At 60.1% G+C, this 13,357-nt stretch overlaps 4 protein-coding genes across 4 annotated transcripts; all 4 read right to left on the bottom strand.

The window, feature by feature from the left end:
• Positions 1-372: 372 nt before the first annotated feature.
• Positions 373-2,240, bottom strand: ABB37_08095 (hypothetical protein; the record flags this gene model as incomplete). The annotated part of the gene is made up of 1 exon (XM_015806971.1): positions 373-2,240. Exon 1 carries the CDS (start codon positions 2,071-2,073, stop codon positions 373-375), a length of 1,701 nt encoding a protein of 566 aa, XP_015654366.1. The 5' UTR covers positions 2,074-2,240.
• Positions 2,241-4,334: 2,094 nt separating this feature from the next.
• ABB37_08094 (putative pteridine transporter ft5) lies at positions 4,335-5,852 on the bottom strand (the record flags this gene model as incomplete). Its single annotated transcript, XM_015806970.1, has 1 exon — positions 4,335-5,852. The coding sequence occupies one exon, from the start codon at positions 5,850-5,852 to the stop codon at positions 4,335-4,337; it is 1,518 nt and encodes a 505-aa protein (XP_015654365.1).
• Positions 5,853-5,948: 96 nt separating this feature from the next.
• ABB37_08093 (putative folate/biopterin transporter) lies at positions 5,949-6,554 on the bottom strand (the record flags this gene model as incomplete). Its single annotated transcript, XM_015806969.1, has 1 exon — positions 5,949-6,554. The coding sequence occupies one exon, from the start codon at positions 6,552-6,554 to the stop codon at positions 5,949-5,951; it is 606 nt and encodes a 201-aa protein (XP_015654364.1).
• Positions 6,555-7,148: 594 nt separating this feature from the next.
• On the bottom strand, positions 7,149-12,940 carry ABB37_08092 (putative WD40 repeat-containing protein; the record flags this gene model as incomplete). Its single annotated transcript, XM_015806968.1, has 1 exon — positions 7,149-12,940. The coding sequence occupies exon 1, from the start codon at positions 12,912-12,914 to the stop codon at positions 7,149-7,151; it is 5,766 nt and encodes a 1,921-aa protein (XP_015654363.1). The 5' UTR covers positions 12,915-12,940.
• Between the last annotated feature and the right edge of the window lie 417 nt (positions 12,941-13,357).

Raw genomic sequence — 13,357 nt, 5'->3', positions numbered from 1 at the left:
GAGAGACAACAAGAGGAATAGAGAGAGAGAAAGCAAGGGCGCCAACCACGCCCTCCAGCTTCCGCGTAGATGCAATTTCAGACCTCCCCCTGGTTACGCCTCCCTTTACACTCCGTTTGCTTTGACGGTGTCTGACGGCAAAACGATGGCCCCTTTGACGAACGCATCAGAAGAAGAGTAAATCGACCAGCAACAAGAAAGAAGGAGTAAACGTCTAAGTAATGATGGTCAAAATCCCTCCCCCAAAAACAAACACACGCACACGCACACACACACAGGCGGAGAAAAAAAACTATTAATAATAATAGAAAGAATAATAAGTTCGCTAGAGAGGACAACTGCATGTGTATGTGTGTGAGAAAGAGAACTGCTTCATTCGCTTTGGTGTGGCCACACGTGACCGGAAACATACGTCACAAGCGAGTCTCTCTCACGGCCGTCATGTCGAGGCGGAATCCACGCACCAGCCGCAGCCGAGCGTGCCTCCTCCACATCCCCTGCTCGACTACGCATCGCGCCACGCTTTGCGGACATCGTCTTTAATAACGACGGCGACGATAATCCTCTCCGACCCACACTGCTCATCGCTGACATGCGGGCTATCACGACGGACCGCTGCTGTCTCTGCAGATCCGCAAGCCGCATCGCACACTGCGCCTCCAGGGCCAAGACGGCACGCAGCACGTCTTCCGAGTCGGGCGCGGCGGTCGATTGCGGGTGCTGCTGTTCGTGTTGCTGCTCCGCGTTATCGTCCGGCACGTTGCGCACACAGGTCGCCACGGTGCGAAGAAGCTCGACAGAGGAGTAACCGCTATCCGATACGTTTCGTGTCCCGGGTGCAGTGGGCTGCATTGTGGAGGCACCTGATGGGGTCGCTAGGACCCGGCTCAGAAGGCGAAGACTGCTCCGCAGACCGTCCGCGGCGTTGGAGTTCTGTGTTGTGGCGGCGGCGGCATTGGTGGTGGCCGTCTGCGGCGATGATGATGGCAGGGGAGCCGTGGGGGTGTCCACCGTGGGCGAGCCGACGCGCTGCGCCGAGGCGGGGTAGAGAGCCGCGCTGACGCGACGGAGAAAGCTGGGCGCGCTCGACGGGGTGGTGGGGGTTGCCGTGGTGGAGGCGCTGACGTCGCGCATGATGTGCACCTCATTCGCCAGCCCGATCCACTCCATGTCTGCTGGAGTGACGGCGACAGGGGCCGGCACCGCACCCTTGCCCCTCCTTCGGTCTGCGGCCTCCCCGGCTTCTTCGGCCGCAGCCACTGGCACGGTGGAGACCCAGAACGCTTCAAGCGGCAAACGACGCGCGCTGAGGGAAGAGGAGGATGGCGTCGTCGTCGCGACGGCCGCTGAAGAAGAAGAAGAGTCGTCCGTGCCACCGCCGCCACCGCCGCCACCGCCGCTGTCACCCCGTCTTCCAGCCACCACCTCGCCTTCGTAGAAAACCAAAACGACGAAGCCGTCTGCCGCCGCCGGCAGCAGCTCCGCGAGGTGCAGCTGCGTGGCGAGGCTCTGCCCAATGTGTGGAAGACCCGCACCCGACGCGGTGTCCTGCGCACTGCGCTGCGATTCGTTCCGCGGCTTTTTAGATCGGGTGGTGGAAGTCACGTCGCCGTCGCGCTTGCCGGCGGGGCGCCCGCTGCGCAAGCCGCCACTGCACACAAGGTAACACCCGACAACCGACGACTCTGGCATCACCGCGTCCAGCAGTGCCCGGTGCTGCTGCGCGGCGGGCCAGTCCACGTCGTCCTCCAACACGCGCGCCAGAAACGCGGCATCGCCGGCGAGGGCGGCGAGGGGAATCGGCTCGCCGCTGTCGTTCAGCTTCAACGGCAGCTCAAACGAGGTAGCGAGAGTCGTGGTAGCTGCGGCGACATAACCACCACCGCCACCGCTACTACCACCGTTGTTGCGAACGGCGGCGGCGACGCTTGTCGTGCCCATCAACAAACCGACAGTGGAGAAGAAAGGACCGGTGGGTGGTGGGTCGGACTCGTGCGATAGGTGAAGGCGAGTGACGTGGTCCACGACGTTGAGCAGCACCAGTGGGTGCACCTCGACGAAGTTGACGGACATTCTTCGTTGGCTTCCTTCCCTCTCCTCCTAACTATGACGGAGCAATAATTTTTGTTGGTGTAGTAACGCACGATCACGTGCTGTGCTGTTCCTTCTGCTTTGGTCCAACGGGAGCAACCAACCGTGATGAACGGACTTTGAGTCAGTTGAGTTGATTGGTTGGCGCTAATTGAGAGGAGAGAGAGAAAGACACATACACACATACATACACACAAATTGCGAATGACGCCGGTTCAAGAAGAAGGGGTAGAGGATTGGCAGCGATGAGGATCGACAGCACGGTATATTGACCACACATCCGCTTCATGAGGACAGGAACAAAAAGATGAGGAGGTGCTACGCAGAGTTTCCCACGAGGTTCAATGAATGCAGTCCTCGTCGAGGGTGGGTCGGTGTGAGCGGCACGACGAGTACTAGAGCGTCTTCCGCTCCTTTGTCGACGATGACGTTTCCTTCAGAATATTTTAAGATTATCTTTGGCGTTGTACATACTCAGCTATTTGTGTGTGTATATATATATCGCCGAACGAGTTTGCGGTGAGGGCGATACAGCGACAAAAGAAAGTCGAGACTCGAAAGGATAATCATAGGATAAACAACAATAATAATAAAAAATGAGAAACTCACCGAAAGCCCAATTTGAAAGACGCAGCTCGCCGAGTTCTACAGACGAAACGACTGGCGTATATATATGTGGGCTGGGAGTGGTGCCGGAGTGAAGAGTTCGGAGCAGGGGTGAAAACACAAGAAATAATAATAAGAATAATAATATCAGTGCTAATTGCATATATACAAAAGTGTAGAATACATATAGAGCGGACCTGTATCACAACACGGTAATTACAAGAACAGAAAAAGGTCGTGCAGAAGCGTTTTGATGGGTCGATTAGAAGTTACTTTAGAAGCTGTGTTAAAAGAAAAACAAAAAGAGAAAGGAAAATTCAGAATTCCGTGCAAAGAGCGGCGGCGGGCATCCACCCGACTTACCCGTCGCATCACTTCTTCTTCTTCTCTTTCTCCTTCGAGAAGGGTCTCGAGAAAGCTGCGTACGTGCAACCAAACCTCATCGATGTTGTGCGTGTGCGTGAAAGAAAGAACCTGTCCTTGTGGTGCGTGTGTGTGAGAGGACTTCGCACGTTCCCACGCGGCGACACGACCAGAGAAAGAAAGAAAAAAAACTTTTCGAATGGGTAGGCGAGATCTTCTAGCTTCAGAGAGCAGCGAGCCAGGCGGCATCCCTCACCCGCACACACGCACACACACCAAATCCATTTTGTGCCGTTTTTGAAAGGAAAAGAAGGGACACGAACATCGAAGGAGTATATAAAAAAAAAGAGGCAGGACAACAGTTTAAATGACCGTTAGTTGGTGCACATACGTATTCATCTCTCTCTGTGTGTGTGTAGGCGGAGTCGTATCCGCGTACCAGCAGGAAACCCAAAGGAGTACGCTGCATCGAGAGCATGAGGTCATGAGAAAGAAAAAAAAATGAATAAGCCGAAGAAAGGAGAAGCCAAACGGAAACAAAGAAGCAAAAACCAACAAGAAAAAGCACACAAGAAAAAGTCAAGCGAGGATGATCATCATAATTTATTTACTTCAATAGAATTCTCTCAGCAGCGCAACACGACTCTTTAAGGAGTGTACAACAGCGAGTTGCATCGGCCGGAGAAGTGGGCGAGACGAAATGGAGCGAAAGAAGGTCGGCCACCGCGTCAGGAAAAGGGAGAGAGAAAAGAAAATAAAAAAGCAAGCGTATATGTATGTCACACAAAGAGACCAGCAACACCACCACGCCGTACACCAGCACCGAATAATGTATGCCTGACGCGCGTGTCGCACTGCTGCGTTGTGTGTGTGTGTGTGAGTGCGTTCTACAAAGAATAATAATAAAACCACAAACAGAAGAATGAGGGATGGAAATAACGAAGAAGAACAGCAACAACAACAGCGGAAACAAAGAATGACACGTTACAGTAGGGAGGGAGTAATGAGTGGGATCACCGTGCGGCGTGAAGACAGCAGCTCATCGAGCTTTATACTCAACCAAATCCTAGTTAAAAAATATATATCAAGATACAGATGGCAGAAGAGCTACAGAAAGAAAAAGAGAGATTGTTAGAGCTTATCGGTGCCGAAACGGAGGAAAAAAGAAGAGGATGAATAATTTAGACTGCGATGACGCAGTGCGGTTCTCAAGTGCGTAGACAAGGTCGTGCCGTCCTGAGGCGTCACGCTGACTTCGCGATCTTCTGCATTCATCATGCCGCCGTTCCCGGCGTGGTCGCAGACGTGGTGGCGGCATCAGGAGCAGCCTTTCCTTCGTCGCCTTCCTTCTCAAGGTGCTTCTGCACAACGTGGCCGTGCAAGTCAAGCGCGTCATTCACACGAGCGTGCGGCAGCAGCACAAAGGACGCCACCACGATCAAAAACGGCGAGGCGAGGTGGCCCGTGATGATGAGCCACGGCACGTTGCTGAAGTCACACGGTGTTGTCGTCGTGTCGATGGGCCACGCCAGCTCCATCAGCAGCGACCCGATCGTGTTCGACATGGAGGCGCCCAAATTGCCAATGCCCGCCATCAAGCCGTACACCATGCTCTCCGACCCGTGCGGCACCACACGCGACAACAGCATCAACACCGGCATGTAGTTCAGCATGTAGCAGATCTGGTACACGATGGTGTCCCCGCAGATGTACATGGCGTGGTCCGGGATGCCGATGTACAGGTTCCAGCGCTCGACGACCATCAAGTCAAAGATGGACGCGACCACGCGAAGGGTCACCGTCACGAACATCACAACCTGGTAGCGCTGTTCCGAAAAGACGTAGGTGAAGAGGATCACCCCCACCATCCCCGCCACGTTCTGGATCACCGCACCAACGGTGTTGTAGAAGCTGTAGGAGAAGTGGGGGCCGCCCGGCAGGCACGCTTCATTCGCGAGGAAGAAGCTGTCCAGCGCACCGGGGAGCTGAATGTAAAAGAGCATGTCGCAGTACACAAACATGTTTGCTTTAGCAATCACGCGCGGCAGCGTCAGGAAGGCGCAGACCGCGCAGCACACGACCACAGCGATGCAGGCGTACAGCAAATGCCAGATAGTGCCGAGGATGGTCACACAGGCGAGTGTGATGACGCTGCAGGTCATGACCACCGCGTAAATGACGATCTTCCAGTTCGCGCGCACCACTTCTTTGTTGATCTCAAAAACACAACCGGCCGAGACCCAAATGTTTTCCCTCACACGGTCGTTGAAATCGTCGTCGCCGTCGTCTGCCTGAGAGTCGTCGCTCAGCGCAACCCCGCCGAGGTCGTTCGAAAACCCCACGAGCCCGTCGTCGTCCGCCTCCTCGTCTTGTTCTCCTTCGGCGGCTGCATTCGCCTTTGCCGCGACTTCGTCCACCGCATCCACCGCGTTCTCTCCTTTCTCCTGTTCGTGTTGATGATGTTTGCTGCGGGCACACAACGCATCGTCCCCCGCCGGCTCGTTCGCGCAGTCCTCCCCGTCCTCCCCGTCCTCCTCCTCATCCCTCACCGGATGACGACAACGCTGCCGCTGGGCCGCGCCGTTCTTCGCATCCCGCGCCTCCTGCCGCTTCAACACGGAGTCCTCGTACCGCTCCAGCTGGTTCTTGCGCTCCCCGTAGAAGTTAAAAGCAAACACCACCGCCGGCATCAGGTGAAAGACAGCGGAGGCAATCACACCGTCGCACGTCTTGTTCTGATCGGACAGCTGTCCCATAATCACCGCGGCGACGATAATGCCGAGGAGCACCATCCAGTAATTCCAGCTGATCAGCGCCGGCCCGTGCAGCGGACTGCGCTGAATCAAACGGCTGTAGAAGCCCTGGGTCAAGATGTCCACGTTCGTGCGTCAGAAGGTGCAGAGGAAGATGAAGGCGGCAGCGGTATCGGCCGACGCCGGCGTGGCGGGCAGGAGGGCGTAGCCGAGGGTGAACGCGAAGCTCATCACGCAGGACCCGAGTTGGTACAACCGCTTGCGGTAGCCGAAGAGGGCGACGGTGTCGGAAACGACAGCGATGACGATCTTAATCGAGGAGCCCATGGCAATGATGCCGGCCAGGCGCTGGTAGCGCGTGCCGTGAATCATGTAGCGCTTCGTCATCGTCGGTTGGCGAGAGAGGGCGATCGTGTTCTCGGCAACGCCTTTCGTCATGAAGTCCACCGCCCCAATGGCGAAGCACAGGCTCGGGCCGAAGCCTTCCAACGCAATGCCCAGCACCGGGACGTGACGCAGCCAGGGGCAGATGTGGAAGAGCTTGGCGGTGGTGGGGTGCGTGCTGCCGGGCTCGGCTACCTGTACGGGTAGCTGGCCCATCGCGCGGTGTGTGCGAGACGGCGCCGGCGCATGTTTCGTGCGGGACAGGACAGACGCCGGGCTGCAGTCGGGTGCTGAGTCGCCGCTGCGGGGCGTGCACGGATCCGCGTGGGGGGCCGGCGTGGTACATCGATCTGCCATGGCGCGCGGTTTAGTCGTACTGCGTGTGTGAGTGAGTGTGGGTGGCGCCCTTCTTTCCTTTTCCTTTTCGCCTATTTGCAGATGAGGCGTTGCTGCGGTGCTGCGTGACGGTCAAACCTGCCGCGGCGACGGTGCAGGAAACGAAGCTCAAAAGAGAGAGAGGAGAGACGAGGGAAGGTTTTTAAAGACGCGCGTCTGGCAGTGAAGGGAGACGGAGGACTAGGAATCAAAAGAACAACAAGAACAGGAATAAGAGGCTGCCACCACGCTGAGATTCGACCGCACCGAAACTTTGCAGCTGCTGAAAGCTCCACCACCACCACCACCAACAACAACAAAGAAAAACGATCAGAACCCTTTCGGAAGTGGCAGTCAGCGCATTGAGTTCTACGAAGGCTTCACTTTATGTTTCTTTCGATTTCTCCTGCTTACACGAGCGTGGAAGGCGCTGCGCTTTGACGCGCGCACGTGAAGCCATCTCGAGCTACGATTCTTTTTCTTCTTCTTCCTTTTGATTCTCCGTCATCTCTCTCGCTGTCTCCCGTCTCGTGGGCTGACCGACGCCCAAGAACGCGAGAACCATCGCGACGAGCTCTACTGCTTCCCCGTCGCCATGGCCTCCACCGCCTTCGCCAGCGGCCGCAGTCGTGCCTCGTGCGCCTCCAGTCGCGCCTGCGTTGCCCGCACCACCGCAAGCAGCGGCTCAAGCCGCAGGCGGGCGTAATAAATCCCAGCGTTTAACCGAGCCCGCCGCTGAGCCTCCGCGGGGTTCTGCGCACGGGTGTGCTGCTGATGACAGTGGTACATCCAGGCCAGGCTGTCCCACACGTGTCGAATGACGTTGCGTGCAAACGGCGTACGCTCCTCTTCGGATAGCAGGAGGAGTAAGTCCGTAAGGCGGAGCTGTACATGGAGGGATGGGGCCGCCGCGGGGTCGTCGGCAGCAGCGGCTGCAGTAGAACGAGCAGCAGAGGAGGCCGAGTCGCGTGCACGTAGGCGCTGATGTGGACGACGTCGTTGTGTTGTGGCTGTAGATGTTGTGTAGAAGGCGGAGATGTCCTCTTGACGGTCGAGGAAATACAGAGGCGAGGCGGCGGCGGCGGCGGCTTGCTGTTGCTGACGATGCTGCGCCTCCTCTTCCTGCTCCTGCTGGAGGCTGCGCAGACGCCGCCAGACATGCTCGATAACGACGCGACGGTGCCCCGTCGTCGACAGCAGAGAACTCCAAACACCTCGCTGATGCGTGTGTCGGCCGTCCTCCGCTGCGGTAGCAGCAGTGGCATGGTCATTGCCGCTCATCACCGTGTCGGGCGCCCGCTGACGCACGAGGGCCTGCTGGTACTGCACGTCGTACCACCACTTGGCTAAAAGGGCCCGCATCGAGATGTGCGGTGTCTCGCGCGCGACGCCTTGCACCCGCTCCACCACTAGCGCCACGAGGTACACGTAGCAGAACACCCGACACAGGTAGTTGAAGGCGAGGAGCACCCCCTTCCCGGTATCCCGGCGATCTGCCTCGATGAGGGGGTCGACATCGGCGTTCACGCTTTGGCTCGCGGCGAGGTACAGCAGCAGCTGCCACAGCGACCGCCCAATGGTGGAGTAGGCGTAGTGGCGGCTGCCAAAGAGCAGGTGGAGGGCCAGGGCGAAGGAGACGATCAGCAGCACCGTCATGGCCGCTGCCGTGATTACCTGCGCACGGATCTGCCGCATTGCCTTCGCGACGATCTGCATAAAGGTGATGAGTCGGCTGACTGTGACGGTGGCGGCGAGGAAGAGCAGCACGGCTTCCGTGGAGACGCAGGTGGCGAGGCTGCTGAAGGCGATGGCGACGGTGTTCAGCTGATGGATCTGCGTCTCGTACGCGGGGGGCACGTAGCTGGCCAGCAGATTGTCTACCGTGACGGCAGCCTCGGCGGGGGCCGATGCACGCAGCAGCCCCGTTGTGTCCACCGCCCTGCTCACAACGATCCATTGAAAGCAGAAGCCGACGACGCACAGGCCCAGCGTCACACACGCCACCTCGACCAACAGCGCGGCGGAGAGGAAGAAGGATAGCAGCTCGCCCACGAAGTACGCCATCACCATGTCGTAGAGCACCAGGCCCAACAACAGCAGCAGCAGCACAAACATCAACACGACACAGGCCATCGTCAACTGCGCGTGCGAGGAGGTGGCATCGTCGAAGAGCGGGCATGGGCGGGTGTCAGTCGAGGGGAACCACGCCCCGCCGCGTGGAATCTCCAGTGCGTAGTGCAGGCGCACGAAGGTCCGCGTGTGGATGTGGTAGGTGAAGAGCAGCGCATCCACTAGACGCGTCCGCTGATCATCCACGAGTCGCACACGACGCATCGCCTCGATCGGCGCGTGCAGCACACTCGCGTTGCTCCCTTCGACGTAAAAGGGCAAATTAAGTATGTAGCCGCCGGCGTCGTAGCGGTTGAATAGCCCGCTGAAGGGGACACCGGCAAGGACCGACGTGTACGGTACACACCGGCCGCTGATGTTGCGAAGGAGCCCGGTGAGGTTCGTCTCCGTTGTCACCGCGTTGTGGCCGGGGCACAGCGTCACGCGTGACTCCGTCGAGCGGCGCAGCTCGCCGTAGCACGGCAGCCGGGCAACCGATGCCGGCGACGTGACGTTAGCGGTGGTGGTGGTGTTCGTCACGGTGGGTAGACGCCGAATAAAGTGCGGGTTCCACCGACAGCTGGTGTTCGTCACGTGCTTCACGCGCACCCGAACGTGGCGCAGCAGCACCAGGCCGCCCGGCATCGCCGGAAGCTCAAGAAGGGTGCTGTGGGCGTTTACCTTCGTGCCCGTGTCACGGCCGGTGCCTGCCCCAGAGCCGTCATCGCCACTGCTGCTGGCGTTTTCCTTGCCGGGGACGACGGGGGCTTCCACGGCCGTGTTGGCAGGGAGGAGAATATCGACCGGCACGGACAAGGTGTGCAGCTGGTTCATCATCAACATCACCCATCGCTCCAGTTGCATGGCGTTCGTGATGGACGCGAAGGTGCGCGGCTGGGCAAAGCTGGGCAGCGGGTACGCCGCCGTCTGCGACAAGAGACCGTGGGTGAGGTCGTTGCCCTGCCGCACGAGCGGCGCGAGGCCCACGCAGTAGAACACGACGAAAAACACGATGTAGAGGAGCAGCAGAAAGGCCTTCGCGACGGTGCGCACGTCCACCGGCGACACCGCGGCGGAGCGGAGATGCCCCACCAAGAACGTCAGCGGCAGCTCTGTGTAGGCGGCGGCTGCCTCGCCTGGGCTGAGTTCGGTGAAGGACGTAGCCGCCGCCTCGCCCTCCTCACGCGCCGCGGCGGCGGCGTCGCTCACGAGGAGGCTTTTGGGGTTGCGCAGCAGCGCGAGCGGGGAGGAGAAGGGCGCCTTCGCAACCGACTGAAGCAGCAGATGTTGTTGCTGCTGCTGCTGCTGCTGCTGGAGGCGACTCCATGCCTCACTGCTGCCGACGGCAGCACCGTCCACCACCACGCCGCCACCACGACTTCCACTTCCACTTTCAATGCAGCTTTCTATCAGTCCTGTCTGCATGCCTTGTTGTCCCCAGCCACGAGCACCACCGCCACCACTCGCCGCGGCACCCCACGCCCAATTCGACAACGGCCGCATCGCCCAGCTGAACGGCGAGCTCCAGCCTTGCTCGGCCGTAAACGCAAGCCCCATCGCCAGACCATTCTCCTGCAGGAGGTCCATCGCGGGTTCCCCCTCCATCATCACCAGCCCGTGCAAGTCCCATCGACAGACCGTGTGGTCGAGGGAACTGCTGTACAGCTGCGCCCCCTGTCGCGTCAGTCCGGTGATGGCAGCGGTGTGAAAGAGCAGCGACGCGGCAAACAACTCGGCCTGCGCATCGCCGCCCTCACCGGCCTCGCAGCCCCCACCAGCGGCGACCACCGTCCCCGCGGGAGAGGACAGACGCAGGTGGTGACCACCGCGCCCGCCGGACGTGAAGGTGCCGCCACCTCCACTACCCGATAAGGACAACGAGAGCGCTGGGCGGGCGGAGGTGGTGCCGGCGCGCCGGTCGCCGCCGTTCACGGGCGGGCTCACGTAGGGGAGAGAGTCCGTGTCCCACAGGTACAACTCGCCGCGTGCGCCGCCGACGCACAGGTGCGTGCCGCACGCCAGCAGGCAGCGAGCCCCGCTGCGGGCCTTCAGCAGCAGGCCCGGCAAGTAAATCTCCTTCAACAAGACAGCTTGCTGGTGCCAGTGGGAGGCCCACAGCCGCACCGCACCGTCACCGGTGGCGACGGCGATCGACTGGTCGGTGTCGCTTAGCTGCACGATGTCCCACACCGCCCCGCCAGCGGTGCTCCCGCCCTTCATGGCGTCGTGACCCCATCTAGCAGGGCCATCTCCGGCGTTGCGGCTGTGGATCGCCGCTGTCGTGGCTGCCGGCACGGCCGCGGTGCTGCTTACACACCGCAGCGTCTGCGCGTTCCATATCTTTAGCACCCCATCACTGCCCCCTGTGGCGATGTACTTGACGGACCGCAGACTCGCCACGACGTTCACCGGTCCGTGGTGGCCACCGTAGACGTGCACGCAGGCCCCAGTCGCTGCCCGCCACTGCCGCACGGTGCCATCGTCGCTACCAGTGAACAGGTTCAACCCGATATCCGGCATCGACAGCGTCGCCAGTGCAGTGACCAGTCCGCGATGACCCTCCAGCACCTTCGTGTTCTGCAGCGTGCGCAGCTCCCACAGCCGCGCCGTGCGGTCAGCGCTGCCCGACAAGAGGAGCGACGTGTTGGGGATGGCCAGCAGCGAGAGAACAGGCGCCAGGTGCCCGCTGAGCCCGCACAGCAGCCGTCCCGTGCGGCTGTCCCACACCTCAATCACCCCCGTCAAGTCACCGCCGGTAAGCACCTGACCCGACGCGACCGAAGTCACGGCGCAGACGCGTGCGTGGGAGCGCCACGTCACGACGGGCCTCCGCGAAAGCGGTGTGCGGTGCGCCGCCGCATGGGACGCCATCCCTGAGCGGTCGCAGAGACCCTCCGCGGCGCCGTGATGGCTGCGGTGGTGTCCGCGACGACGGCGCAGTCCTTCATGAATCGCCGTGGCAAACTCTGGCTGTCGCTGCGTGCTGTGATGACCGTTACTGCCACTGCTGCTGCTGCCGCTGCTGTTGTGTCTACTCTTCTGACGTTGCCCAGCAGGCGCCGAGACACCACGCAGAAGCTGCCGCTCGTTGCGTGGTTCATTGGAGTTGTTGTCACCCACCTCCTCATGCATGCTCCGCTGCGTCGATATCGAGTGCCCAATGACATCGGTGCCGCTCATCGCAGTCGTGGTGGCTGTGAGAGAGGCGGATACTGCTGCTTCAGCTGCTGTCAGAGCGCCAGTATTGATGCCGCTGTGCGAGCGCAGCTCTTTCGCTCGAGCGGCAGTCGCTGACGACGACGACGATGACGAGGGCGCCGCTGATATGACTTGGGTGGGGGAGAATGCGGACACCTCCAGAGAGGGGACAGTCGTCGTCTGATGCCCACGGGTGTGTTTGTCGGCACGTTGCTGCCGCCTCTCCTGCGCAGACGACGCCGTCGCCGCTGCGGTTAGATCGCCGTTGCTCCCCCGCCTGCCTTTCCTCTCGCCGTCTCTTTTCACGGCGGCGCGGTAACCGCGATGGCCGGGTGGGCAGTAGTGGAGATCGTGTGGGGAGGGACGCGTACCATCACCGACGTACCCCAACTCGATGGGCTGCGGCGCGTCAACGTATTCTGCAGCGGGGTTCGAAGGGGAGCCCCGAGGGGACGTGGCAGCAGCCGGCGGCCACCGCGGACTACTCATAGATGAAGATGATGACGCGACTTGCGAGGAAGAGGCGGCCGCACGAGGCGTGTCTTGCGCATCATAGCTTTGTTGTTGCTGCTGCAATGTCGCTGTCGAATCGAAAAAGTGCCGTTGGCCCCTCTCGGGGTGGTACATCGCGGTGGACAACACACTCGACGTGGCGTCCAGCGAGGTGGCACGGTCGCTGCCGCTGTCGCTCTCCTCTTCACCGCTGCCGTCGTCACCGTCGTCATCGTCGTCGTCGTGGCCGTAATAGTACTGCCCGGTGCTGGAGCTCGTGTTGGGCGACGAGGGGAAAAAGTGAAGAAGAGGAGCGCGTCGGAGAGGTGAATTGGACTTCTCCGAAGTGCGCGGACGCGGCGGGCGGCGAGCAGTCCGCGTGGCGGAGTTTGCCGGTGGAGACAGCGGGCTCGCGTCTTGGGTGTTTCGGTCGGCCCGTGATACGGCGTTGCGTCGTTGGACGCGTGCGGCGTGTTGCTGCCGCTGCGAGTCGCCTTCGGTGTAGTTCTCACGGCGTCGATCGACGTCCGATGAAGAAGACATTCCAATCCCTTTTTTTTTATATCGCTGAGTATTTGGTACTCAGTGTGCGTATGTATGTGAGTGTATGTGGGTTTGTATGCGGAATCGCAGTGGGGAGGGTGAAGGAGAGGAGGAAAGGGGAGACATGCGGTGTGCAACGCCAAAGAGCGGCGGAACGCGGTGAGGCGGGCCGGTGCGCTTTCTTAACGGCATGTAAACATATTTTTTCTTCTTTCTTCGTTGATCTACAGAGGAAGAAGTACCGATCTCTGCTTTAGCATGGGAAACGCGCTGGGCGAACCAAGAGGAAGCGACGTGGGACCTGCGTGAGGGAGCTCATCACACTCGACGTTTCTGCAACACGGTGGACTTACGATGCGGTGGTTGGGGTTCTTTTTTGTTGCGCTGATTGCGATGTCCTTCCGCGGAGGCGCTACCCGGACGCTCGACTAGTAAAAGCAATA

The sequence above is a fragment of the Leptomonas pyrrhocoris genome (genome assembly GCF_001293395.1).
Source record: "Leptomonas pyrrhocoris isolate H10 chromosome Unknown, whole genome shotgun sequence".
Taxonomy (NCBI): domain Eukaryota; phylum Euglenozoa; class Kinetoplastea; order Trypanosomatida; family Trypanosomatidae; genus Leptomonas; species Leptomonas pyrrhocoris.
This window is presented reverse-complemented; position numbering and strand designations above follow the sequence as displayed.